Source organism: Anomalospiza imberbis, chromosome 21 (assembly GCF_031753505.1).
Source record: "Anomalospiza imberbis isolate Cuckoo-Finch-1a 21T00152 chromosome 21, ASM3175350v1, whole genome shotgun sequence".
Taxonomy (NCBI): domain Eukaryota; kingdom Metazoa; phylum Chordata; class Aves; order Passeriformes; family Viduidae; genus Anomalospiza; species Anomalospiza imberbis.
In genome coordinates this window covers 10,879,501-10,903,987 of record NC_089701.1, presented here as the reverse complement: position 1 = coordinate 10,903,987, position 24,487 = coordinate 10,879,501, and the positions used below count along the sequence as shown (strand labels likewise).

The following is a 24,487-nucleotide window of genomic DNA, read 5'->3' as shown; positions in this document are numbered from 1 at the left end:
GGATCCGGGGCAGGCGGCGAGGGGGCGTGCCCCCACTTAATTCATTAAAATGTGTCGGAGAGCGTGGGAAAGACGAGAGCTTTTCTTCCCAGCGCAGAGCCGCCGCGAAAGGCGTGCGAGGGAGAGCGCCCTGCCCGCTCGGCTCCCCGGAGCCGGAGGAAGCGCGGAGGTTTCCTCCGCCGCTGGCCACGCCGGCGCTTTGCCTCCCGGCCGGTTGGCAAAGCGGCTGCCGGAGCCCCGATGAGGAAAGGCGGGGCTCGGCCAATGCCGCCTGCCCCGCTGCGGAGATGTGGGCCCTGGGGATGCAAGGGGCCCACCCGGGGCTGTGGCTGCTGCGTGGGAACAGTCTCCCTTGTACGGATTCACTTCTGGGGACAAGAAAGGGAATCCCTGTGGGGATGAGATGGGGAAGAGGTCGAGGGGGGGTCTCAGAGGACACCCGTCCTCCGTGTGATCCGAGAGCGGCACAAGCAGGGGCGTGGCCGTGGGATTGCTCTCCCCATGGACGCATCACACACCAGGAGCCTTTGGTGGCACCCAGACTGCCTGGGTGGGCTGGGACCCTGCCAGCCCTGCAGGCAGAGCTCCTGAGGCCAGAGCTGGGGCTTTGTAAGGGAAACCTCATGCTCTTGCAGTGAAGACATGTGGGTGCCCTGTGTCCTCTGCAGGGAGCACAGCACCACAAGGAAAGCTCTCATGAGTGGTTTGGGAAGTTCTGTGGACAAGGGCATTCTCCTGGGACTCCCACACCACAGGGGCCACTGCAGGAACATGGTCTGGGGACTGCCACTTCCCACGCATGTCACCGTAGATGCTGCTCTGCATGGTCCCTCCCAGCCCGTGACAAACAGGGTTTAAAACCTGAGTGAGACTCAAGCAGGGTCATAAAACTACAAGTAGTCATTGTCCTCTGGGGAGCACACAGGCAGGGGTATCCCTGGGCTGAAGGATGTGGTGCTGTGCTGTACAGTTTGGGTTATCTTACTGCAGCTTGGCCTTTAACCACACCAGTGCCCTATCTTGTTAGTCCTTATCCTGCTGGAAATGCTGCAGCTCTTCTGAGGTAGCCTGTGGTCTCAGTGTCTGACAGCACAAAAATACTCCTGGAGCAAAAGGCCACCAGCTAGGACACACTTGGAACTGGAGAATTCCTGCCTGGTGCCACAGGCAGCGATCTCTGGCTGCACCAGTGTCTCAGTGTTGCCAGGCCATGCCGAGGCATTCCCCTTGACTGATGTCCCTGTGGCCACTGAGCACACATTCTCCAAACTGCCATGGCTCCAGCCCGTGTTCTGCTAAACTGACACCATCACATTTCCCTGACCTGGTGTGCTGGCAGCTGCTTGTGCGGGTTCCGGAAAACTGGCATGTGGAGGGACCATAGCTTCACCTTGCAGGTGCTGATAGAGTTGGTTGCAGACACACACCTTGGTTTTATGTGCCCTGGGCCAGCCTCCCCACCTTTGGGCCATAATTATTTTGTCCTGGATCATCTGAATGAGCTCCAGGATTGAATCCAGTGTCAGTGCAGAGTTTTGGTGCCAGGAAATTGCCATCTCCCGAGACATATGGTTCTTGGGCCACTTACCACAGAATCACAGACTGGTTTGGGTTGGAACTGATCTTTAAAACTCATCTTGTCGCACCCCCTGCCATGGGCAAGGGCACCTTCCACTATCCCAGGGTGCTCCAAGCCCCATTCAATCTGGCTTTGGACACTTCCAGCGATCCAGGGGCAGCCACAGCTTCTCTGGGCTAATCTGTTTGGTTGCACTGCATGGCCGCTCCTTTGTGGTGGCTGCGGGATGGGGATATGTCACCCCACTGCTCCCACTGCGCAGTTCCCCCAGAAGACTCATTACAGCCCACCAGGAGTGGCATCTGTACCTGCTGACTGCTCCGTGGGGACAACCCTGGGATCTAAGCAGGCTTGGGGGGACACGGCCATAGCCCCCATGGGACACATGCCTGGTGAGTGATAGAAGCTCATTTGCCTAAGGGTCATGCCCACATATTGGCAGGTTGATGGAAAAGGTCTGGTCCCAGGCTATTCCCCAGGGAGCAAACATCCCCTGATTGATGCGAATGTCCCTCCTCGACAGACACAGTTCTTCTCTCCCCTCACTGTGAGCAGTGACCCTGCCCTGTGGGAGCAGCATTCCCGTGGTCTGGGGCAGCACAGGGGCCAGAGCTCACAGCCAGCTCAGGCTGGATCTGTGTCCAAAAATACACTGATTTGTTTGAAAATGGCAGCCGAGCAACTGGGAGCTCAATGGGAGCATCCGGCTGGAAGAGCGGCTCCAGGATGAGGATGGGCAGTGATACAGCCCCGCTCCTCCTCCTTCTCCTGTGCCTTGCTGGCTGCCTTAGGGACCAACCAGCCCTAGTTCAAGACACAAAGTCATGCCAGAGAACACTGAGCTGATTTCTGTGAGCCGGTCAAATATGTGGCGAGGTTTCCGCTCCAGATTACAGGAGGAAGGAAGTTTGCTTGGAAGGGGATGGGGATAAGGTGGGGGAGAAGGGAGGGAAGTGCATTCCTGCCTGATGAGGAACAATGTTGATATATTCATTTGTAAACTAAAGCTGGCCTGAGCGTCAAACACCTTGTCCCTGTCAAACTCTGAAGGATGTGCGGGAGTACACAAGGAGAGGCGAGGAACCGTCTGACATCCGATGCAGCATGTGGTTTCCCAGGGCTGAGGGATGGATGCTGCTCAGCCAGATCTCATTCATGATAAAAAGCAATAAAACCCTTCCTCAGTGCTGTTTTATCCCAGGGTCCCCTCACGATCACATCCTGTCACGCAGAGGCAGGAGCTGAGCACAGGTGAAGCAACCGGGGGATCCATGGGCTCTGGAGCGAGCAGCCCACCCAGAGCGCTCGTCCCTGCCACAACACTGCTGGAGCTGCCCTTCCCACGCAGGATCAAACGGCGCCATAAAACCAAGGAGGGTTCATTACTGCCCTAACAAATGTCAAACATTAGCATGACACAGACAATGGCATTTGTAATTATTTTTTTAAGCAGCCTGATAAGGAAACAATATTGCAGGCTGATTAGAAAGCTGCTTTAATTCCCTTTAATATGTATCCACCATTCAAAACTGGACAATTTATTACCTCCTGGATGCTCCTCAAGGCTAATCTGATGTGGAATTTGCTGTTGACAAATTTGCTGTGACATAGCACCTCTGTGATTGGAGGTGACCTTGCTGCACACTTCCCACCACGGCACCACCTCCTGTGGGCAGCAGGAAGGAAGAGGTGCTGTTCTGGGTCCCAGCCACTGCCCCTGTCCCCAGGAGCTGGATGGAATCCTCTAGGAGCTGTTTTGTGCCATGTCCACAGGTACACACCACTTGCTGGATTCTGCCCTGGGTTGGTGTCCTAGAACAAGTCCCAACCAAGGGACCCTGCCCGTGCACAGCCCTGACTGTAAGCACAAGAGCTCACCCCTAAACTGGGAGAGCTCTCAAGCAGATAAAATCCTGGAGTTGACCAGGAGGTCATCTGTCCCCAGGGATCAGAGGGAAAGGCACTTTCTAGGCAGCTGGTGTCCCCAGGTGAGGGACACGGCGGTGTGTCCCCATCTCGTGTGAGCTCCCCTCCACAGCAGAAGCAGTGGCAGACAAATGTGAAACCACAGCTCTGGAAAACCCAGTAAGCAAAGGCCAAATGTGCCCATAAGTGGTCAGATGTACATGTGGCTCAGCAGCTTCCCCTAAACAGGACCTGGAAAGGTTAATCCCATTTTGAAGAGGTTTATTTCATGGCATGATGAAGCAGCACACACCGTGGGGGCCAGCAGTTGGAGGCTCTGCACCATTCCTGCTTTGCCTCATGCCCAGTTTCTGCCCTCCCAGAACAAATCCTGAAGAAGCAGGATGCTGACACAAGGATGAGTCTGTGTGGAGCCTGGAGGATTTGGGCTGCTCAGCGCCTGGTACTGGCAGTGTGGGGATGGTTGCCTTTTAGGGTCACTTGTACCAATTAATGCTCAGGCATTAATATTGTGGAAAAAAAGAATATTTAAAGTGGAAAAATGGTTTGTTTCTTTTATTAAAGCATTGAGCCAGAGGGTGAGAAGGACCCCCTGGCACCGTGTAGCCAGGACCTTTGGAAGAAGGAAAAGGAGTCCTGCATCGCAGCCTGAGCTGCCTGGGCAGGTGCTTCGCTAGCTCATAAATGTCACACCTCAGCCAAGAGCTCCTCAGGCCCTCTCAACAATAACAGCAGGGCCTGGCAGATAAAACACATTAGAGGAGGAGTTTTGCAGACACTCCTCTGTTCAGGATGGAATAGTGTGAGCCTGGCCATGGGTTGGAAGGCACTGGACAGCAGCCCCCTGGAGCTGCAGGACCTGGCTGGGATCTCCATGGTGAGATGCAGCCTTCTCTGGTCAGTCCCACCAGTGATGTCAGTTCCTGGTATTAGTGGGCCCACACACCTTATTGCCTCTCCTGTGCAGCCTGCACAGAGCCTGGGTACGGGGCTGTGCTGAGGCGCCTCCCCAGGGGAGGAGGAGGAGGCTGGCAGCTTTGGCAGCAGTGGGAGCCCCCAGGACCAGCCTGGCCCTGCTGGGGTATCCCAGGCGGCAGCACAGGGGGTGCAGGTGCCAGTGGGCATTGTGGTACACCCAGAGACTCCCCTGAGCCCAGCAATGCTCAGCCTCCCCAGACCTCCACGCCTGGGCCCACCAGCTGCCTCCAAGGAGTGCTGGGAGCGCAGGGTCAGGGTGAGCAGGATGCTGGGGATGGGTTGAGGCTTGGCACATGTCCCACAGGCTGGGAGTGCTTAGGATGCTCTCTGCCCTGTGCTGCTGGTTGGGGATGCAGCTCCTGCTCCCCATGGGTGAGTGGGCGGAGGGGCACTGGGATGTGTGGGTGTGGTGGGGTCGGCACTGCTGGGGTGGTGGTTTTGTTCAGCAGAGCCCTCCCACCATCTCGCCATGTGCAGTTTGGAGAGGGGCAGAAATAAAGCAAAAGGTCCATTCTTCAGCCACCTCTGCTTTAATGATCTCATGGAGGCCATGTATTTTTGGGCTGTTGCAAACCACTGGTGCACCTGTGACAGTGCTCTCCGTGATTGATCCCAAAATAAGAGCTCCCACCTCCCCACTTCCAGCCTCTCTCTGGAAACACACGGACCAAAACCTGCTGAGGTTCCCCAAGCAGTCCCAGTTCTTCTGTGGAGCCCCTGTGCTTCTACTCAGCTCAGCTCAGCTCATAGATGTTCCGTGTGTCCCCAGAGGCCACAAGAACATCCTGAAACTGGGAGACGATGCGTCCAAAATGGGACCCTTCCCAAAACACTTTCCCACAGCAGGTGCAGCAGTAGAAGTCGGTGAGCTCTGCTCTGTCCAGCACCCCGGGGGGGATGGCAGTGATCTGCAGGACCGTGTCCCCTGCCAGCACCACGGCTGCCTCGCACTGCTCCATCCCCTCTGCCTGCTCGCTGTGTGGGGCGCAGCCAGGCTGGGCTGTGTCACAGACTGGCACGGTGACACTGCAGCTCTGGCTCCCCAGGCAGCCTGTGGAGAGAGGAGGCAGCAGATAAACCACCAGTCACTGGTGTGATGAGCAGAATCTGTGCTTAACCACGTGAGCAACCCTTGCGAGGGGCCTGTCATCCCTGAAGGGTCCAGGCTCTGCCCTGCATCCCAGGGAGGAGCATCCCCTGAATTCGGGAGGAGGTGGTTGGTCACCAGCATCCAGCAGCTGCCTGCTCTAAGTGTGGCACCCGTGCAGCCACTTGCTCCCCTGCAGCCACCTGGCACCTCCTGCAGCTCCTTTGCCGTGTCTTGGGGTCTGTTCCAGTTTGGGTAATGGCTCCAGTGCTGCTGCTGTTCCGGGTGCGGTGGTTTTGCCTCCTGGGCACGGGTCAGGCCAGGCTGCTCTGGGAGCGGGGCTGTGCCCCCACCCCAGGCTGCGTTATGGGGCAAACAAGCAGCAGGGAAACCCCTACTGCTGCTTTAATTAAACCGCCACCGTGATCAGCTGCTCACAGCACCCACGAGTCTCCTGATCTGCCCACGGACACGGGGCTTTGGGGCCCATCCCCCGTGTGCGACCCCCCCCACCACGTACCCTGGGCAAGGGGCACAGTGACGCGGGGCCGCGTCCCCTGGAGCTGTCCCCGCACGCCCCAGCCCCGTCCCCGGGACGAGGGATCGCTGCCATCGCACACCGAGTGCCCTGACCCAGCAGGTCCAGCAGCCGGGGATGGCTCTCCCACCCGCAGCGGGGGCACGGCAGGTCTCCAGATCCAGGCAGCGGAAGCCGAGGGCTGAGCTGCCTCCCATCCATCAGGGACCCTGGCAGCCGGGAACAGGCTGCAGTTACTGCTGCGGGATGTCCCCGTTTTGGCAGGGGGATCTATCCTGCTCAGGCACCAATTAAAACAACAAAATGCATCCTGCATCGCTCTAGTGGCACTTCTGGGGTGTCCACCCAACCCTTTTCAGGATCACAGGGACCCTGTCAGGAGCCAGCTGGGACCGAGAGGGCCACCAGCATTCCCAGCTGGCCCTTCCCTGCATTCCAGAGCTGTCAGAAGCTGGGACATGCTGGGGTTACCGTGGGGGAATGCATGGATGGGAACAGCCCTGAAACGGCCATCCCATTCTGGCAGAGTTGTCCTGTCCTGGCAGAGTCAGCCCCAGCTGTGTAGCAGGGTCTGGGCCTGCCCATTGCATGAGCAGAAAGAGTCACAGCCTGGGGGAGGTGTGGAAGGATCAGCTCACACCAGCCCCTGGTACAGGGAGGTTCCCCAGACACCCCCAAGACTTTCCACACCTCTCCAGGGCAGATTACCAGCCTGAGCTGGTGGGGCACAGTCACCCCCAGCTCCCAGCACACCAACAGCCATGCTCAGGGTCATGGCTGTCACCGGGGATGTTCTCACAGGGGATTTGCAGGCCAGCCCTTCACCACCACATTGACCAGCAGCACCACTAGTGTGCGGTTTGCTGCCACAGCACAAGGGGAAGCAGCCCCAAGCCCCATCTGAGACACTGGGCAAGAGTAGGGTTCACCAGGGCTGTGCCCTGAACAAGTGCCCCATGGCCTCACCCACAGATAAGCCTTTCCTTCACCCCCTGCATCTGCTTTGGGCACTAGCATCTATCCTTAAAGGGAAAACAATGACCTCACTTTCCCATTTTCTCCAATTTCTGGCAAGTGGTGAAACACCCAGGCTGCTCTCTGGAGATTCCTGAGCCACTCAGAGCAGGGATGTGGAGGAGGAGTCCATTTCCCAAGGGTTTCTCCAGGATAAAGCCTGCCAGCGGGTGGCAGATCCCCAAGGCAAGAACAGCTGCTCCGTCCTCACCCTGTTCCCACCTCCCTCGGCCCTGTGCCACTCCTGTGTTTGGTGCCTCAGCCTGGGCACCCTTTTTTCTCCTATCTTCTCTGCTCTCGAGCACCAGACCCTGAAGGGAGGGACATCGACCTTGGGTGGGACTTTTAGATCCAATGCAATGAAAATGAAACTGACAGCACACAGCACCCATGGCCGACGGCTTTCCACATCACCTAAAATTTCCCTGGCCAGAACATGGCACCAGCACACTGACAAGACACTGACATTCTGTGTGCCTGCAGGGATACTGAGTGATTTGCTCTCTCTTCCAACACACTCCCTCCGCTGTCCTGCTGCTGATGGGCAAAGCCGATGGCAAACCCCTCCTTCCCTGCACAGGGGGATGGGAAACCTCCAGCTCCCCCAAACACCCCAATCTCACCCCCGGGCTCGGGCTCGTGGGAAAAAGGCAGGAGGGAGGGAAAGTTCATCCCTTAAAAGCCTGAGGAGAGAAAGGCTGTGATGGTCACCCCGTAGTTTTGCCTTTGCTTGCATCAGCCCCCTCCTAATTGTGGCTCTTCAAAGGGTTGAAAATGCTACATCACTTCAAAGTGACCATTTCTGAATGGGAGCTTGTAAAACCCCTTCTCCCCCTCCCACCAAATTCTTCCCAGGGCTTTTGAAGATGCCTGTGCTCCCCTCACCGACAGGGTGAAAGGGCCACCAGGCGTGAGGCACAGGATGCCAGCCGGGCACATGGGAAAACTGAGCTGGGAAAGGCTGGATCCCCCCGAAAAACAGGGGTTTCCAGGGGAAGGGGGGGGTGGCTTGAGGGAGGGGCTTTTTCTCCCCTTTCAGACAGGCAGAGGCCTCCTCAGTGGAGCCATGGCTCTCCTGGGACTACATCCCAGCTTGCCTGGATGCTGCACACCCCGGAGTTACACCAGAGCTGGAGAAAAAGGCATTTGTAGGGTGCATGGGGCTGTGGGGAGCCCAGCGTATCCTTCCAGTGTGCCAGAAGCTTGTCAGATCTGTGGCTTCCAGAGCTCTGCAAGGTTCACACCAAAGGCTGGATTCCCATTGCATCCCCGTGGAGGAGAAAGGAAAACGAATCGATTCGAAACACTTCTTGGGAACTAATAATCCCATTATAAAACATCTTGAAAATAAAACCCCTTTGCCTCTCACTCACCTCTTCCCCTCTTGGCTGGGTCTCCCTGGGGATGACAGAGCCTGGGTGAGGGGCTGAGCCCTGCAGCCCCCAGCCCCTCAAACCTGAGCACCCACCCCCACATGTGTGCTGCAGAGATCCACGGGCAGCAACAGTCATCCCCCGGCACTGTCCCCAGCTGGGCAGTGCTCTGAACAAGAGCCATCTCCTCCTGGCCTCGTACATGCTGCCCACTCACAGCTCCTGCCCACCCCTGCTCACCTGTGGGAATTAATCCCACGGGAACAGCAAAACCTGCTGCTCTTCCTGCCATGATGTCTTCCCGCCAGGAAATGCTGCCACGTCCAGGGGAGAGGGCATACTGCAGCACCCCCATTCTGCTTATTTCTGCATCAAGTTCTTTCCTGAGCTAAGCAAGGCCACTCTCAGTGGTGGGATCCCACCTCTGCACGCATTTGTCACCTCTGCAGCAGCCCTGCTTTGTGCTCAAGCTCTGATGTATGCCCCAGGGTGGGGCGGCCCTACACTCCATGAGGTGGGTGCAGCAGGAGCTCCCCAGCCTGGATTGGATCCCTTTCTTTCAGCCCCCAGTCACCAGCACCAAGACAGTGGGGCAGACCCGTGCCAGAGGCCCATCCCACACCCTGGGCACTGAACAGGCTCTGGGCAGTCCAAGGGACCAACAGTCCCTTCACCTGGGGGGACATGGCAACATCTGGGACCCACAGCCACCGGAATCACTCTGGTAATCCCACAGAACCCCTGAACTATTGCCACAGGGAGGCTGTGGGGGACAAAGCAACTTGTCCCAAGATAGGGACGAGACAAGAGCTGCACTGCATGTGCCCCACTGCAAGGTCCTGCTCATGGACACGGGGCTGAGCCCAGTGGGACGGACATGGGACAGGACAGAGGCTGCCCACTGTGGGCAAGGGCACGCACATTTCCCCACACAGAGGGGCTCTTAGTGGGGGTCACATTGAAAGACCACCGTGATGGTGACACTGGTGACCTGTAGTCCCGCTAGCCTATTGTGTCAGCCGCAATGCTGGAATGCTGGGTCAGCACTACTGCGACAGCACTGGGACTTCCACAGCAGGACAGGAGGGCACAGCAGGGCTTGGAAAGATGAGACAGAGCAGGATCAGGGCAATCGTCTTGTGAACCTGTGCCCGTTCCCCTTTCCCAGCCCACCCAGCCCTGATTTGGCTGGGAACAACCTGTCCCCACTGTGTGAGCCCTGGGCACCCCCAGGGTTTCAGTGTTAGGTAGCCAACAACTTCCCAAGAAGCCAGGTACTTCTGCCCAAAATCCTGCCCCACGGGCCCTGTTTCTAGCCCAGGTCCCTCTGTGTCACCCCTGCCTGAACCAAGGCCTCGGGGTGAGGAGCTGGGCGCCTGTCCCGGCTGGCTCAGGCAAGTGCACCTGGCAGCTCCTGCTTTCTCTGGAGAGGCTGTGGGTCCGGCAGCCCTGTGCCAGCCCCGAGCCCTGTGCCAGCCCCGAGCCCTGCGCCAGCCCCGAGCCCTGCGCCCGCCACAGCCAGAGCCATCACAGCGGTGTGCGGGGCTCAGCCGCAGCCAGGGCTGGGGGGTTGGGGAGAAAGCTCACAGCTTTGTCGAGGCTTTGCATAAGGCTGAACAGACCTGGGAGCATTCTTGGAGTACAAAGGTTCATGGGAAACCTCGGCCTCGGTGAGAGATCAGCCTGATAAGAGGAGTTACGAGCCTGAGAAATGTGCTGATTGCAGGGCACTGAAGATGGCTGGTTATCTTTTCCTCCTCGATAAGGCAGATAAGCAAAGGACAAAGGACCCGGGATTGTGCAACCTGGGCTGCAGCAGCCTGGCCGTGATCTTAAGATGTTCCCAGGGTGGAGGAGGGAGGATGAGCTCAAGCAAGAGGCAGCTCCAGCTGCTCTCATCTCCCCGTGCCGCTGTGAAGGGAACCCTGCCAGCCCCTGTACCCAGTGCTGGGCAGCAGCACGCAATGGCCCCCGGCTCTGAATGGCCCCCAGCTCCTGCCCGGGGCACGCTGGGCGCAGCGCCCCTGTCAGCAGGCACAGCAGAGCTCTGCAAACCAGCACACACAAAAATGCTACCGAGTCCCAGCCCTGCCCTGCTTTTCCATATGAGCAAGTGAATTCCACAGAAGAGGGAAAGCTGGCAGAGCAGGACCCAGCTGAGTCTGGGGGGTGTTTCTGGCTGGTCTCACCACTGCAGCCCTTGGTCCCATCACTGCTCTGCTTGGGCACGTGAAGATGCTCCTGTTAATCTGTTGCACCCTGGAGAAGAGAGAGCCTAAATGCATGGGGCGGCTGAAGGGGGCAGGGGATCCCCTGGATCCAGGGGTGCAACCCCTCAGAAACTCATCCCCTTCCATGGAGAAGTATTCAGAACAGCCCAAGACAATGGGGGAGCCTTGGCCCCACAAATGGAGTTTGGTACAAAGCAGTGAAGATCCATGGGTGCAAGAATACTCCCGGGACAGCACAGGGATCGATCTCACATCTTTCCCACATGGCAACAAGACAAGTGTGATGCTCACAGCAAAGCCAAATACTGTAGACCAGGGAAGCCTCCAGCTGTAGGGCTTTGGGCATGCAGGGGGCTCTTCTTGCTGTCCATCAGAGCTCCTGGCTAAGGGGAGTGGGTCCCAGCAACCCATGCCCTCAGCTGCCCCAGTGTGGTGGCTGTAGAGGAGGGACTGTCCTGCTGCCACCCCAGCCTTCCCCACGCTGTGGCCTGCAGCCCTTCCTCCAGCCTGCCTTGAGCCATCTCTGCTGGCTTTTCCCCAGGCTTGGGGTGGAGCCAAGGGCTGAGAAAGGAAAGAAACCCCAAGTCACTGCTCAGGCTGGCAGGGGCACAGTGGGTGCCCCAACTGCCCGATGCCATCCTGCCACCCAGTGCAGGGACACTCTGGCTGCTCCTCCAGCCACCGCTGGGGCCATCGGGACTTATCCTGCACCTGTGTCCAGAGCCCCAGCGCTGGCAGCTGGTCAGGGAGGGTGCCCACCCAGCATGGGAGTGGAGGCTGCACCCTGCCTGGTCAGCACCACAGACCCAAGAGCAGCAGGATCCATTGTTTTCATCTTTTGCAGCACATTTTCGATGGCGAGGGGAGATTTTGCAATTAAATTCACCTCCTCTGTTTGGCAGCTCCCAACCCAATGGAATGTGCTACATCCTCGCCTTTCCCAGAGACCAAATTTCATCTGGCAGAGCACCCATCGAGCTCTGGGGTCCTATGCCAGCTGGTTTTACTGCGCTGATTAAGCAAGAGTTCCCCATACCATACGAGAGGCCGGGACACAGCCCATTCCCCTGGGTCACCTGGGAGCCACAATCTGTCACTGCCTCCAGTGAGGACTTGCCCATGCCCCGTGGTGACCCACAGCCCTGCTCCCCTCTCTGCCCCTGTCTGCTCCAGGCTCTTGAGCTGCTCAGAGCATCCCGCTGGGAAATCACAGGGCAAAGCTGTCTGGGCTTGAAACTATTTGCAGCACTACTGTCAAAACCCTCATGCAGGGAAAAATGTGGCTGTGTCAAGGATTATGTTCCCTAAAACCTGTGAAAGTCCTAGGTCCAAGTAAGAGTGAGCTATTACAGGATGAATAATTGGCCTTTCATCACTTGGAAGTCCTGCTATAAAAATCCAGGAACCAAAGGAAGCAGCACTGGCTGCAGCTGGATACCAGGACTTGGGAGCACCTGGGCCAGATGCAGACTTGTGTTGAGAGGTGGTCCTGAAGGATCTGTCCCCATCACCCATCTGCCCCAGCACCCACTAGCTCCTCCCTGGAGAGGTGAGGCCCTCGTGGGAGGAGGTTCCCTCCTTTCCTGGAAGCAGGAGCAAGGAAAAGGCATTTTCTTGCCAAGCAGCAGCACCTGGCCATGGTCTGAGCCATGCACAGGGGCATGACAGGGACAACACGGCCTGGGCTGGAGTCATGGGACAGGGGACAGTCCAGGTTGTGGGCTGTGGGTGCTGAACACCCCCATGCCATGTGTTGGGCCATGACAAGGGCAGAACAGGTCCTGCCACCAACTCCTTCAGCAGGAAAATGTAAAGGAAATCAGGGAATAGGTGAGATTTTTCTTATTGACCCACTTCTGTGGCTGCCCAGTCTGTTCCAATGTCCCCACCAAGCGTTGACAGAACACTGTCAGCAAACCCTTCCTATTTGCCTTCCTGAATATCTGACCTAAGAGGCAACCTAGTCAAGCTCACACTTGCAATCACTGCAGCTCCTAGCAAAACCCAAACAGAAATGGAACTCCCAGGATGGGGCCAGAGCCCTGGGTCACAGGGAATTCTGCTGGCAAGTCTCCAGCCCTGCTGTGCCCACCTGTCTGGGAATCACAGCTTCTGTGTCATGTCTCCACCAACCCTCTGGGGATGCTGTGGCACCTTTGGTCCCTGCCCCTGCCTGCTCCGGGGCAGAGGATGCTCCCCATTGGAGGACACTCCCCGAAAAGGCCATGAATGACATGGCCAGCGCAGGGGTCCCACCTGCTCCTTCCCCATGAACCCCCCCAGGTACCTGGGGGACCCAGCAGGAGACTGCACGGCCCGATGGGGACACGGGGTGTTGCAGATGGAGTGTAAAGAGTAGAGCAAGGTCTGAAAGAGTCTGTGTGGGGGACCCTCCCAGCTCCATCAACCTCATCCCGAAGGGGGAAGGGGAAACGGCTCACTCTGAACACAAACCACAGCATTTCTATTTCCCATACTCTGAAACTGGCTGAACTGGCCCGTCTGGTCTCTGGGTACACAAGCAGAGAGTGCCCTCACCAGAGAAACCGCTGGGGAGGATGTCCCGGCCTCTGGGGAAGCACAGCACTCCCAGGCTGCCGGCACCATGGGAAAAGCTGCCCCACCACGTTCCTCATCCCCAGAGCCGCACGTGCAGCTCCCAGCAAAGCCACAGCCGGCCAGGAGCACCCAGCAGCCGCTACTTCCCTTTGCTCCCTGCTGTCAGCAGACGGGGAAGTGATGCACCAAAGGGCTGGGGCAGAGCCCAGGCTGCGTTGGAGCTGCAGCAGGGCACATTCCCATTCCGGTGTGCCTGCCATGGGTGTCGTTTGCCACCAAAATGTGTCTCCCTGTGGGAAGGAGTGTGTGTGGGTCAATGCAGCTTGGGGTATGGAGGAGCCTTCCCTCCCCAGAGCCCGCTGGAGTTTGGCTGGGCAGGCGGCACTGACTCACCTCCCTGTAGCCTGACCTAATTCATGAGGCACTGGGCAGGTGAGGAAGGCCCTGGGCAGGTGAGGAAGGCACTGTGGGCAGCCCCAGCCAGGAGGCATTTCACCACCCAAGCTAAGTTTTTCACGTTCAGATGATGAAGGCCTCAGGCTGTCACTTGAGCTACTGTTGGCATGTCACCAACTCCCCGGGCTGGGCAGTCCCATGCATGACCCTGTGCCTTGCAGGGCAGGACAGGGCAGCCAGGGCAGAGACATAAACCAGACTTGAAAGAGCTCTGTGGGTCTGCACAGTGTGGCAGGGCACTCCGATCCCCCTCTGAGAGACCCCCAGGCCCAGGGGGATGGTCCCGCTCTGTGCAGGGCAGTGACTCCCAGGAACGGGCACAGGAGGGGGGATCACCCACCCACTCACCTGCACTGTGCTCCCCTGACACTTGTCTGCTGCTCTCCACCAGCTGCTTCATCGCCTCCCGTGAGACCTTCAGGTACTTGTTGCAATTGCACACCTGAGAGAAGAGAGAGAAGGAGGTCAGTGAGATGGCCATGGTGCTCCCTGGGCACCTCCTGCCTGCCCAGGGTTCAAACCCATGCTGGGCACCCCTGGCACAAGTTGGGCAGCCCCCATCACATGCACCACAGCACGGTGCATGGCCACAGGGCAAGGCCTGTCCCACTGAGCAGGGACAGGCACAGGCACCAGCCACAAGCCCAAGAACCCCCTCCAGAGGTACTCCCTCTGTGTGTGCTCAGCCACGTCTCCAGCGAGGCTGCCAGCACTGCTGCCCACCCTGGCTCCCTGGCCAGAAAACACCAGCAACGAGGCTGCCTTAAAGCATCAAGCAGACACCCAAAGTCTCAGCTGTGGCTTCAAGATTTGATCTCTCTTGTCTGACAGACACTGGGGATGATGGCTGTGGACCCCAAAACACTCTGGGCTCTGGCTCTACTTGGCTTGGCTCTGCTGCAGAACTGTGAACACTGAGTCACGCTTTCTACCCCACCTTTTGTTTGCCAAAATGTACCCAGACAGGTCTCTGAGTGCCCACATGTGGCAGATGCTGGACCCCCTAAAGCTCCCTAAATCCCACTGCTGAGGAGCACCCAGGGATGGAGCCTGGGGCTAAGCACAGGGTGCAGCTGGCAGCCAAGCACACTTGCTCAGAGTGAGCAGCACTAAAGCTCCCCGGGAGCTTCGCAGCCGGCTCCCTGACACCTTCCCTCTCCTCTCCCCTCCCTCCTGGGCTGGGAGCTGGTTGTTGGGATGTGCCACAACACCTTTTGTCAGCTGTTTGTTTTTAGGGGCTGTTTTCTGCTGGCAGAGTGTTCCAAGCACCCAAGGCAAGGAGAGAGAGAGGTGAGAAACTTCACTAACCAGAACAAGTAGCTCCCTGCCAGGGGCTTTGCTCCAGGGCCTGTTGAAACCAGAAAGGTTTTTCCAGCTCCCAGCCAGGCCCTGGTGCGGGCTTGGCAGCCACTCTGCTGGTTTGGGGCTGGAGCAATGCTGGGTTCATGGCATGGGGCAGCGATGGCCCTGCTCCCACACAGCTGCCTGCAGGAGGAACGGGGCAGGGTGATTTGTTTGGAAATGAGCTTGCCACCATGTCCTGGCTCTGCCTTGCAGCACGAGGTGATTCCCACTGGCAGCCTCCACAAAACCAGCACACACTCCCCATCTATCCCCATCCCAGCACACATCCCCAGCCTCTCGGCTGCAAAGGACACCTGGGCTTAGTTCCCTGAGGCCTCACTGCTCCAGCCTTGCAGAGCAGCAGCATGGACAGACAGAGATGGACAAGGGGTGATCTTGGAAGCACCCAAATGACATGGAAAACACTGCATCACTTTTAAAAGGGGGTTTTGTGGCAATCCTCTGACTTGCACAGCCGCACCAGGGAACAACCCCTCAAGCAACTGGGGACAGAGCCCTGTGCTGCTCCTTGCTCATGCTGGAGGCAAGATGAGAGCACTGATACCATGGTGGGGCTGAGCATGTCCCCCTCCCCTGAGCAGGGCAAAGCCCTCCTCGGTCTCACCCTCAAACCCAGGGACCTGGGAAATGCTTCTGGGTGAAAGCCCAGGGAAGCAGAATGATGCTGTGATTTGTGGGAACCTGAATTTCTGCAGAGCCTGACCAGACATTGGATGGTCCCTTTGAGGCCTGAGGACATCCCAGCTCGCACAGGCTGGACCTAGAGCCGAGATGCCACCCCCCAACAGGTACCCACACCCTCACAGGTGGGATTGCAGCAGGCAGAAGGGATGGGCAGTTGCAGGGGTCATGTGCAGGTCCCACTGCCCATGATGGTGACAATGGGCTGCATGCTGAAGAGGGATGTGGAGCCTGGAGGGGTGGGGGATGGTACCTCTTGGGTATGGTGGCAGCAATGGAGAGTCAGAGGTTTCCAGGAAGCTCCCAGATCACCTGTCCATTGAACTGCCAGCCAGAAGGGTGCAGCAGGGCCCAAGGACACCCTTCTCCCCTGCCCTCCCTGCTGGCATGGACACATAGGGGCTCCTCTGCCCTCTGTCACACACCAAATCCCCCAGGATGCCCAACCCTGGCAGCTTGGAGCCCACCAGCTTCTTGAGCAGCAGTGCAAGCATGCTGGGCACAGGCTTCTTGTCCTGCTTGGGTGCACAGAGTGACTTTGCACGAATTTCTCTGCTTCTCTAAAATTCATGACTGTTGTGAATTAGGGGCAGTTCACTCCCTGGGCCAGAAATGCCCAGCAGCATAGGAGTATCCTGGCATTTTCCACTCTCTGAGGCTGCTGGGCGCTGCCAAGAGGCTCTGTGCCCCATGCCACCCCCATAGGGCCTTCACCACGTTCAGCTTCCCAAAAGCAGGGTACGAGCTCAGGAAGCAGATAAGCCACTTAAGCAGCAGCACCAATTAGCTGTAATAAAAAATTGCAATTAATTTTTTTTAATGCCTTGCCAAAATGAGCCAAAAGAGATTAAGTGAGTGGGGAAGGCTGCCACTTCCACAGGCTGGGCTGCATGGCTGCTTTGCAGGGACCAGTGGTGGCCTCAGGCTTGATGCTTGGCTCCTGGGGATGTGGAACAGTTTTTTGTGTGGTTCTTTTGTATATAGGGTAGGGAACTGGGGAGCCTCTCTGCTGGAGAAGGGATGGTTGTTTCTTCTCAGAAAAGTTTGGTTTCTACAGATCCATCATGGCAGGATTAGTTGTGGCCCCAAAAATCTTCATGAGGTGAATCAGCAGGAGATGGCGGCATCTTGGAACACTGCCTGGTGTGCAACTGCTGTGAGCAGCGGCCGTGACCTGACAGAGACAGGTTTGGCATCTCTGTAACATCTCGGGGTCCTCCCAGCCCCTGTGCTAGGCTTGGGGTGGGGGTGACAGCTTCTGCCCACGCCTCAGTCCTGCCTGGGGGCTGATGTGCTGAGTGGGCTGAATGCAGGGGCTCTGCTCATGCCATCCTGCCCGGCCTCAGGGATGAGGAAAGGGCAGAGTCCAGCTTGGGAGGAGAGGACTGGGGGGTTGCAGCCCCCACAGGCTTCTGAGTGCCACCCGGTCCGCTGCCACTGGTGTCCCTGTGGCCCAGCAGGGTGCCCGATGCCCCGGGGCACTGGGGTGCGGGGCAGCAGCGGGCACACCTCGGAGGAGGAGCAGCCCTGCCTTTCTCACGCTGGGGCAGCCCGTGCCAGCACATGCTTAGTCACTGGTAAATCCCAGCCGAGATCTGCTCTGCCCTCTGTGAAATGGATCTTGGCTGCAGCCCCGCTGAAGCAATCCCGGCGCTCGGGAGCCATGGCGGGCGCGCTTTCCCACGGCAGCCCGGCCCCGGCTCCCCGTGTGAATCAGCCCGGCCCGGCTGCCCCGGCCCAGCGCACTGAGCGCAGCAGACCGGCGTGTCCCTGCTCCGATCCCCGCGGCAGCAGGGGCCATGGAGCTGCTGCGGAACTCAGGCTCCCTGCCTGGGCTGGGGGCCACGACTGCGACACCTCCCCTGCGTGCCCCGGCTCTGCTGCCATATCCGTGGCAAGCATGAGGAGCAGGTGCAGCTCGTGGCAGAGGAAGCCGTGGTCCCCGCTGCATTCCCTCACTGTTGTCCCTTCTCCCTGTGCCTGTCTGTGCATCCTGGCCAAGCTGCTGCACCTCGTGTGGGGCACCGTCACCCCCACACCCGTGTGCTCCTCGCCAGGACCTCAGGCCAGCATCCAGCGGGGCGCTGCAGCCCAGCCAGCTCTGTGCTGTCACCACCAAGGGCATGACATGGGGATTTGAAGGAGTGATGTCATTGGACTGAGACTGTCGTGTTATCACTGGCGTGGATTTGTGGTCCCTGAGCCCGGCGAGGTGCTTGTCCCCAGCCCCAGCAGCTTAAGCCCCCCTGCACTGAGGCTCTCCCTGCCTATGCCACCAAGAAGGATGAAGCAGGTGAAACGTCCTTTTGCAATGCTGGCAGCCCAGCCGGCGCCCTGGTTTTGTTTAGGATGATCCCTGCCTCTCCCAGCCCTCCTGGCTGGGGATTTCAGCAACAGTGACGCACAAACTTCCCAGGACTCGAGCAACTGGATGCTTGAGCCTGGAGCTCCAGGGCCATCTCAGCATACCATCCTATTTCTGCACCTCCACCCATGGAGCTGAGAAGCTGAAAGAAAACTCAAGTTCAGCAGATAACAGGAGCCAAACCTTCGTTGACTCCAAAAGGGCTGCAGAAGTCAGTGTGAGCTTGGCTAAGGCTGGCAGCATGAGCTCAGGCGTACGTAGGCTAGTACCCAAAACACCTGGAAGATGAGCAGTTCAGACAGCACTGGAGTCAGTTTTGCTCCTTCCTTTGATATCTCTAAAAGTTCCATCTCCAAAGTGTTCTGAGTCACCTTGGTGATGCTGACCTCTGCCCAGAGGAGCCACCCTGGAACAGCCTCTGGGCCTTAGGGAACCTTCCACCTGCTCTGCTGACAAACATCACAGGCCAGCATCACTGAGGGATCTCCTTGGCAGGGTTTTACCAGTGAGACACAGCTCTCTGCCTGGAGAGCTCCTGGCTTGGGAAATCCTCAGTGTAAAGGATCCAACCTGCTGTAAAGGAAAACAGTGCCCGGTGTGAACTCTTTGGGGCAATTCAGGGCAGCTCATGTCAGGACAATTCCTTGGGTGTCTTCTGCTCACTGTATCACAGGACTACTCAACAGCCACCTGCAGTGATACCTATTTTCCTACTCAACACCTACCCTCTCCTCTTTCTTCCTCTCTCCAAGATGGGTATCACCTGGTGAAAGGGCCACTCCTCCGGATGGAGGTTGCAACTCTCCCTTTGGTTGTGAAAGCACAGCCCTTGAGCATCCAGGAGTTTCTTTCAGGGACTTATCGAGAGTTGAAACCTCCCCAGATTGCACGATGCCCAGGCTCAGCACAGGCTGCCCTCTATTACCTCTGCCTCTGCACACCTCCTGCCTACAACCCAAAGCAGAGTGCCCAGGAAGGTGGGAGATGGTGGGAAGGGCAGTGAAAGAAAACCAGTTAACAACCCAGCAGATGTGAAGCAGAGCTCAGGAGCTGACCATGTACATCTGCCCACGTGTCCGTTTTCTCACATTTTTCCCAAGTGACTTCAGCTGCCCTTGCTGCACCCACAGCTTTGACCTTCAGACACTCTCCTCTTCCTCCAGCAATGCTCTGCCCTGTAGCGCCTTCGAGGTCCTTGCACAAAGAGCAGAAACTCAGCAATTCAGCCCACTGGAGATCTCCACACCCTGTGGGTGCAAAGGCCACCTCTGGGTGCAGTGCAGGGGACAGCCATCTCTCCAAGGGGATTTTCAGTGAGCAGCTGGCTGGGCCATGTCCCTTCCCCTAAATGCCAAGAGCTTTCCTCACTGATCTTCTCATCACCAGTGCCTGGGAATCATAAAGGTGCACACTGCTGCTCCTGCTGTTGCAATGGTCCAGTGCCTGTCCTTGGGTACCAGCAAACTCCCCAGCAGCAGAGGAGATACTGGGTGTGTCAGCCTGCCACTTCCAGAGAGCAAAGGCTCTCCGTGCACACAACAGCCTTGAGTGCCCACAGCACCAGGGCAGCTCTTCCTGCCAGGGCTTGGGAGTTGGGCTGTGATGCCCCCACACAGAAATGCAGCCCAGGCATCCTCTGCCAAACCTGCCTGCACAGCCAGCAGCAGGGATTTCATGGCCATCTGGGCTCAGTAACCTGCTGCCAGTGGAAACACAGGGCTGCCAGTGGGATCCTGGCACCAGAGGCCATTTGGTTCACAAAGAGGGAAGGGCTCTGTTTATTGAATCATTGACATCACTTCCCTCACTGCCAGGTAGGAGCCAGGCAGCCAGGTACTCCGAGCCAGGTACTCCGAGAGGTCTCTTAGGCAAGTGCTGACCTAGCCCAACCCTGCTAAGCTGGTAAGATGACATGGATCCCATGCCAGCCTGGTACTGTGTTCCCACTGCTTTCTCTGCTCCCGCTTTGCTATTAGTCATCCATTTCTGGAAGGTTTCTCATGCATAATAAATTGTTTCAACACTTGCATAAGCCAATTCTTCTCATCAGGAGTGACCTGCTGCATTTCCCAACACTTTCCCTAGGCAGCTCTTCCAACTGCCACGAAATATGGAGTTAAAACATGAAGTTTTCTATCCCCCTCGAGGCAAAAGGTGTGGGAAATCAAACAGATAAGAATGCCTTTAATTAGTATCATTTGCATAAGCTCTGGGAAAGGCTCACCTGACAGCTCCAAGGGCCTTGCTTGTCTGGGAGCATCAGCCATGGCTGAAACGGGCAGATTAGCGGAGCTCCTCTGGGGATATAGTGGGTCAGGGTGATAGAGCCCTGGAGGCTCCATGGGTACCCCAGCTCCTGTTGGCTTTCCTTGGGACACCCCAGCTCCCACTACCTCCTTGTCTGTGCAGTCCAGATGCTGCTGGCTCCCTTTCAGGTCCCCCCAGCTCCCACTGGCTTCTTGTCAGGGCACCCTCTTCTCCATTTCCACCTGTGAGTTTGCAGCTGCTCTGAGCAAAGAAGTGACTCGTGGTCTGGGGTGAAGGGCAGGGATGGGAAGAGAGGAGAGGAAGCAGAGGCAGATCCCTGGATAAGGCGTGGAGGCTGTGGAGCGGGCTCGGCATACAACAGGGATGGGAGCAGGCCGTGTGGCCTCTGCTTTTCTCTCCCCCGCTGCACTCCTGCTCCCTCGAGCGCAGACACTGCCAGTCCCCAACCACAAACCCCATCCCGCTGCCGTCACTGCCGGGGGTGACAACCAAAGCTCTTTTCAGTACCTCAAGGCCTTTACAGTGATGAGAATCTCACCCCACACTACACGTAAACCCACATGCAAAGCTGAATTTCCCAGAGGAAAAAAAATTATACTCAACCCGCCTCTTGCTGCACACATCCCCCCCTGGATCCCTCCAGCTGCCTCTCAGCTACCTCAAGTCTCACTTGCTCATCTTCCCTCCCAGCTGGGCTGGGTGCCCCAAAAAGCTGAAACTGCCACAGCACCCTTGACCCAACCTTCACTGTAGCCGTGAGCCCTGTTTATACAGCAGCCAACACATGGGTGCTGCTCCGGGACAGGCTCAATGCAAGTTTAATAACAAAGCAAAGCAGTAATAACTGCCTCCTAACGAGGTTTCTCAGCATCCCTGAAGGCTTGGCTTTAGGGTGAGCTCCGTACCAGGAGCTGCCAGGGCCGGGGTGTGAGCTGTCCCTTCCCACCCTCCTGTGGTGCCTCTGCTCCTCCAGCCCTACGCCAGCACTTTCCTGCCTTGTGAATGTGCTTTATATCCAACCCTGAGGTGAAGGTTAGCCCCTCCTGTGTCCTGCAGCTCCAGGACACCCATCTCCTGCTCCAGTCTGCTCCAGAGCCTGTGCCACAGCAGGAGAAGGGTTAACTTACCCAGCTCCCTGCAATGCAGCTCATTACTGCTCCTCTTTATCAAGCTACTGAGTTTTATCCAGCTGGAGGTGAGAGCTCTGCTCTTGGTCAGAGGATTCCAGAGGCTGATGAACCTCAGGGCTGGGAAAAAAACCCAAATCAAGCTCTGGAATTGCCTGGCACTGGAAACAGAGCGAGGGTCCATATCCTGCCAGCTCATATTCCAAAACTAAAATGCAGGTGGAAATCTGGCTACCAAGCAACCCCAGACGTTCAGAAGCAACATATTTTGGCACCAGAAATGGAAGAGGTCATTCAGATGCATTTTCTGCCCTTGAGAGTCAGAGCCCTGGAAACTGCAAAGGGACGAAGCTATTCTCTGTCTAGAGGATCCCCATGCTCAGGTCATTGACAGTCAGGCACCGGCACTGCTCTCCTCTGAGGGCTCACTGGCTGTGCTGTGAGCCGGCATCCTGCCTGAGCTGGGCCCCAGGAATCCCCAGGGCAGCCCATGAAGCCTCTTCCCTGCTGCACCTTCCCCTGGACATGCAGCCAAGCTGGGGGCTGTGTCTGTGCTCCTGGGGCTGGACAAGCTTTAGGAAATTATCTTTATTGTGTATTAAGCAACAGCCACCCTTATTCCAGCTCCTTCTGGCTTCCCCAGGCAGCTGTCCTCCCTCTGACTGAGGTCCTGGGACCAGCTGTGTGATGTACATCAGGAGCTCGTTCCCCTGCCTGGGGAAGCTGTGCCTGGCTGGAAGCTGTATCCTCAGCTCTCTGCTTTTCCCCAGAGCAGTTTGCAGCCCTGTGCAAATGGCCAGGGCCACCCTGGGCCAGGTGACTGCCCAGCTCTGCTCCTCCATGGCCATCTGGTCCCCGAGCACACTGCTGCCCTCTCCTCTGCCTTCCCTGGGAGGGCCTGGAGCTGCCCTGGGCTGGTTCCCCAGGCCAGCACTGCAGCTGAGTGGGGTGAGGATGTGTGGGCAGAGGCAGAACCAGGGAAGTTGGGCTCATGTTTCAGCTTCTATTTTTATCTGGGAACCCAAGTCTGCTATGCAGAGGCCCCCAGGGAACACACTGCCTTCCCCAGCTGGAACCAGATACCATCAGAGCTCTATCTGCCCATCCCTATCACCGTGCCAGACCTCCGGGTAGAGGACAGCATCACCCGAGGCACTGGGACATCCTCCTGGCTCCCAGCATGCTGTGGCAGGGAGGGAAGGAGCTGGGGAGCAGCTCTGCAGGCCAGATCCCCATGCTTCCAGCTGCTCTGAGGTCGGGAACACTTCATCACAAGTGGAGCTGCAGAAGAGCCCTGCCACACTCTCACCACGCTACCACCCAGATCAGCAGCCAAGTGTTGGTGTCCCTTCTCAAGCTGGACTTCAGTTCTGTGCCAGGGATGCTCAGGGCCTGGGGTCACGCCTGCACCCCCAACCCACCAGGTGCTCTGCAGGAGCCCGTGCTGACGCTGTGGGGCTGTGCCAGCCCCATCCCTTTCCATTTGTTAGAGCAAATAAACCCGATTTAGTGGCCAGAGCTGCAGGAAAATGGGAACTTGAGCCACTCCGGCCCGAGCAGCTCATGTGTAGCTGCAGGTTGGCCAGGGCAGAGGCTGCACTCGCTGAGGGAGAGCCCCTGGTGTCCTGGGCAATGCCAGTGAGCAAGGGGGCACAGCTGGGAGGAGGTGAGCCCCCGTCCCAGCGGGCAGCGCCTGCTACTTTAATTGGGGGGGAGAGTAGGAGCAGCCGCAGAAAACGGGAATATTAAAAAAAAAAAAAAAAAAAAAAAAAAAAAAAAAAAAAAGCGTGAGAAAGGAAATCTGAGCGAGGCCTGGAGCAATCTACCCAATCCAGCGGAAACAATGGCCCAGGAAGAAAAACCAGTTCCTACACATAAGGTAGAATAGGCTGGGAACGCTGGAGGAGGGGCGGGAGGCTCCCAGCACAAACAAGCCGGGCATTATGCGGCTGCGCTGCCCGGGGCACGGTGCCCCTTCCTGGCGTGGGGGACCCCTAATCCTGGTGTGCTGGGCTGGGCTGGCACCCACCCCAGGGATGGACAGCCAGCAACAGCAGCTCGGACTGGCGGGGCTCAGCACCCAGGCTGGGCTGGGCTGCATTCAGCGCCTGAACTGGGCTCAGCTCCCCGGTTTAACTCAGCCGGGCTCAGCATCCAGGCTGGGATCTGCCACTGGTCTGAGATTAGACCTGAAAATGGGATCAGAAACATTTTGCCCAGGATTAACCCACATTTTTGAGATTAGCCCCCAGGCTGGGCTCACTTCCAGGCAGGGTTTACTCCAGGATGGGCTCATCTCCAAACTAAGCTCACCCCCGGGATGGGCTGATCCTCAAACTGAGCTCAGCCTCAGGATGGGATGATCCCCACGGTGAGCTCATCCCCAACAGGGCTCAGCCCCAGGCTGAGCTCATTCCCAGACAGGGCTCAGCCCCAGGCTGAGCTCAGCCCAAAGGGCTGCAGAGCGCACGGAGCTGCTGGCTGGGCTCCCCCAGGCTGCTGGGACGTGGGTCCTGGACACTTTGGGGAAGTGGCACTGCTGGCAGCTTGGCCTCACCTCCTCAGATCCCACTGCGGGAAGCTCATTGTCCCTCTGTTCAGCACAGCCCGGCAGGCAAACCCTAGGCTGTGGGATGGGGAAAGCCCAGGTGGACAAATCAGCTCCACTTGGGTCCAGAGGCTGCTCCCTGCCCTGGCCATGGGCACCGATCCATACCCTTGGCTGTGTGGCAACAGTTGGGATGTGCCAGGGGGTTGTGGTCCCCACAGCTTGGAGAGCTGCATAGTTTCATTTTGAAGCAGAATCTTTAACTCCTAAAATCAAAACCACCATCACGATCCTCTCCATGAGCAGTGTGGCTGTGCCACTGGCACTGGAGGAGGTGTTTGGCCCCCCAGGCCATCCTGCACTGCTGGGGCTGAGGACAGATGGGTGTCCCC

The 24,487-nt window shown here is 57.8% G+C and overlaps 1 protein-coding gene across 10 annotated transcripts in view; it reads right to left on the bottom strand.

Moving 5' to 3' along the window:
* Nucleotides 1-4,994: 4,994 nt before the first annotated feature.
* Nucleotides 4,995-24,487, bottom strand: part of EXD3 (exonuclease 3'-5' domain containing 3) — a 254,131-nt gene continuing 234,638 nt past the window's right edge. For all 10 annotated transcript variants that reach the window (XM_068211677.1, XM_068211679.1, XM_068211675.1 and 7 more), the window contains 2 exons: nt 14,090-14,183; nt 4,995-5,534 (listed from right to left, as the gene is read on the bottom strand). In XM_068211677.1, the coding sequence (XP_068067778.1) occupies nt 5,218-5,534; nt 14,090-14,183 (411 nt within the window). In that variant the 3' untranslated portion in view covers nt 4,995-5,217. The remainder of the gene's footprint in view (nt 5,535-14,089; nt 14,184-24,487) is intronic.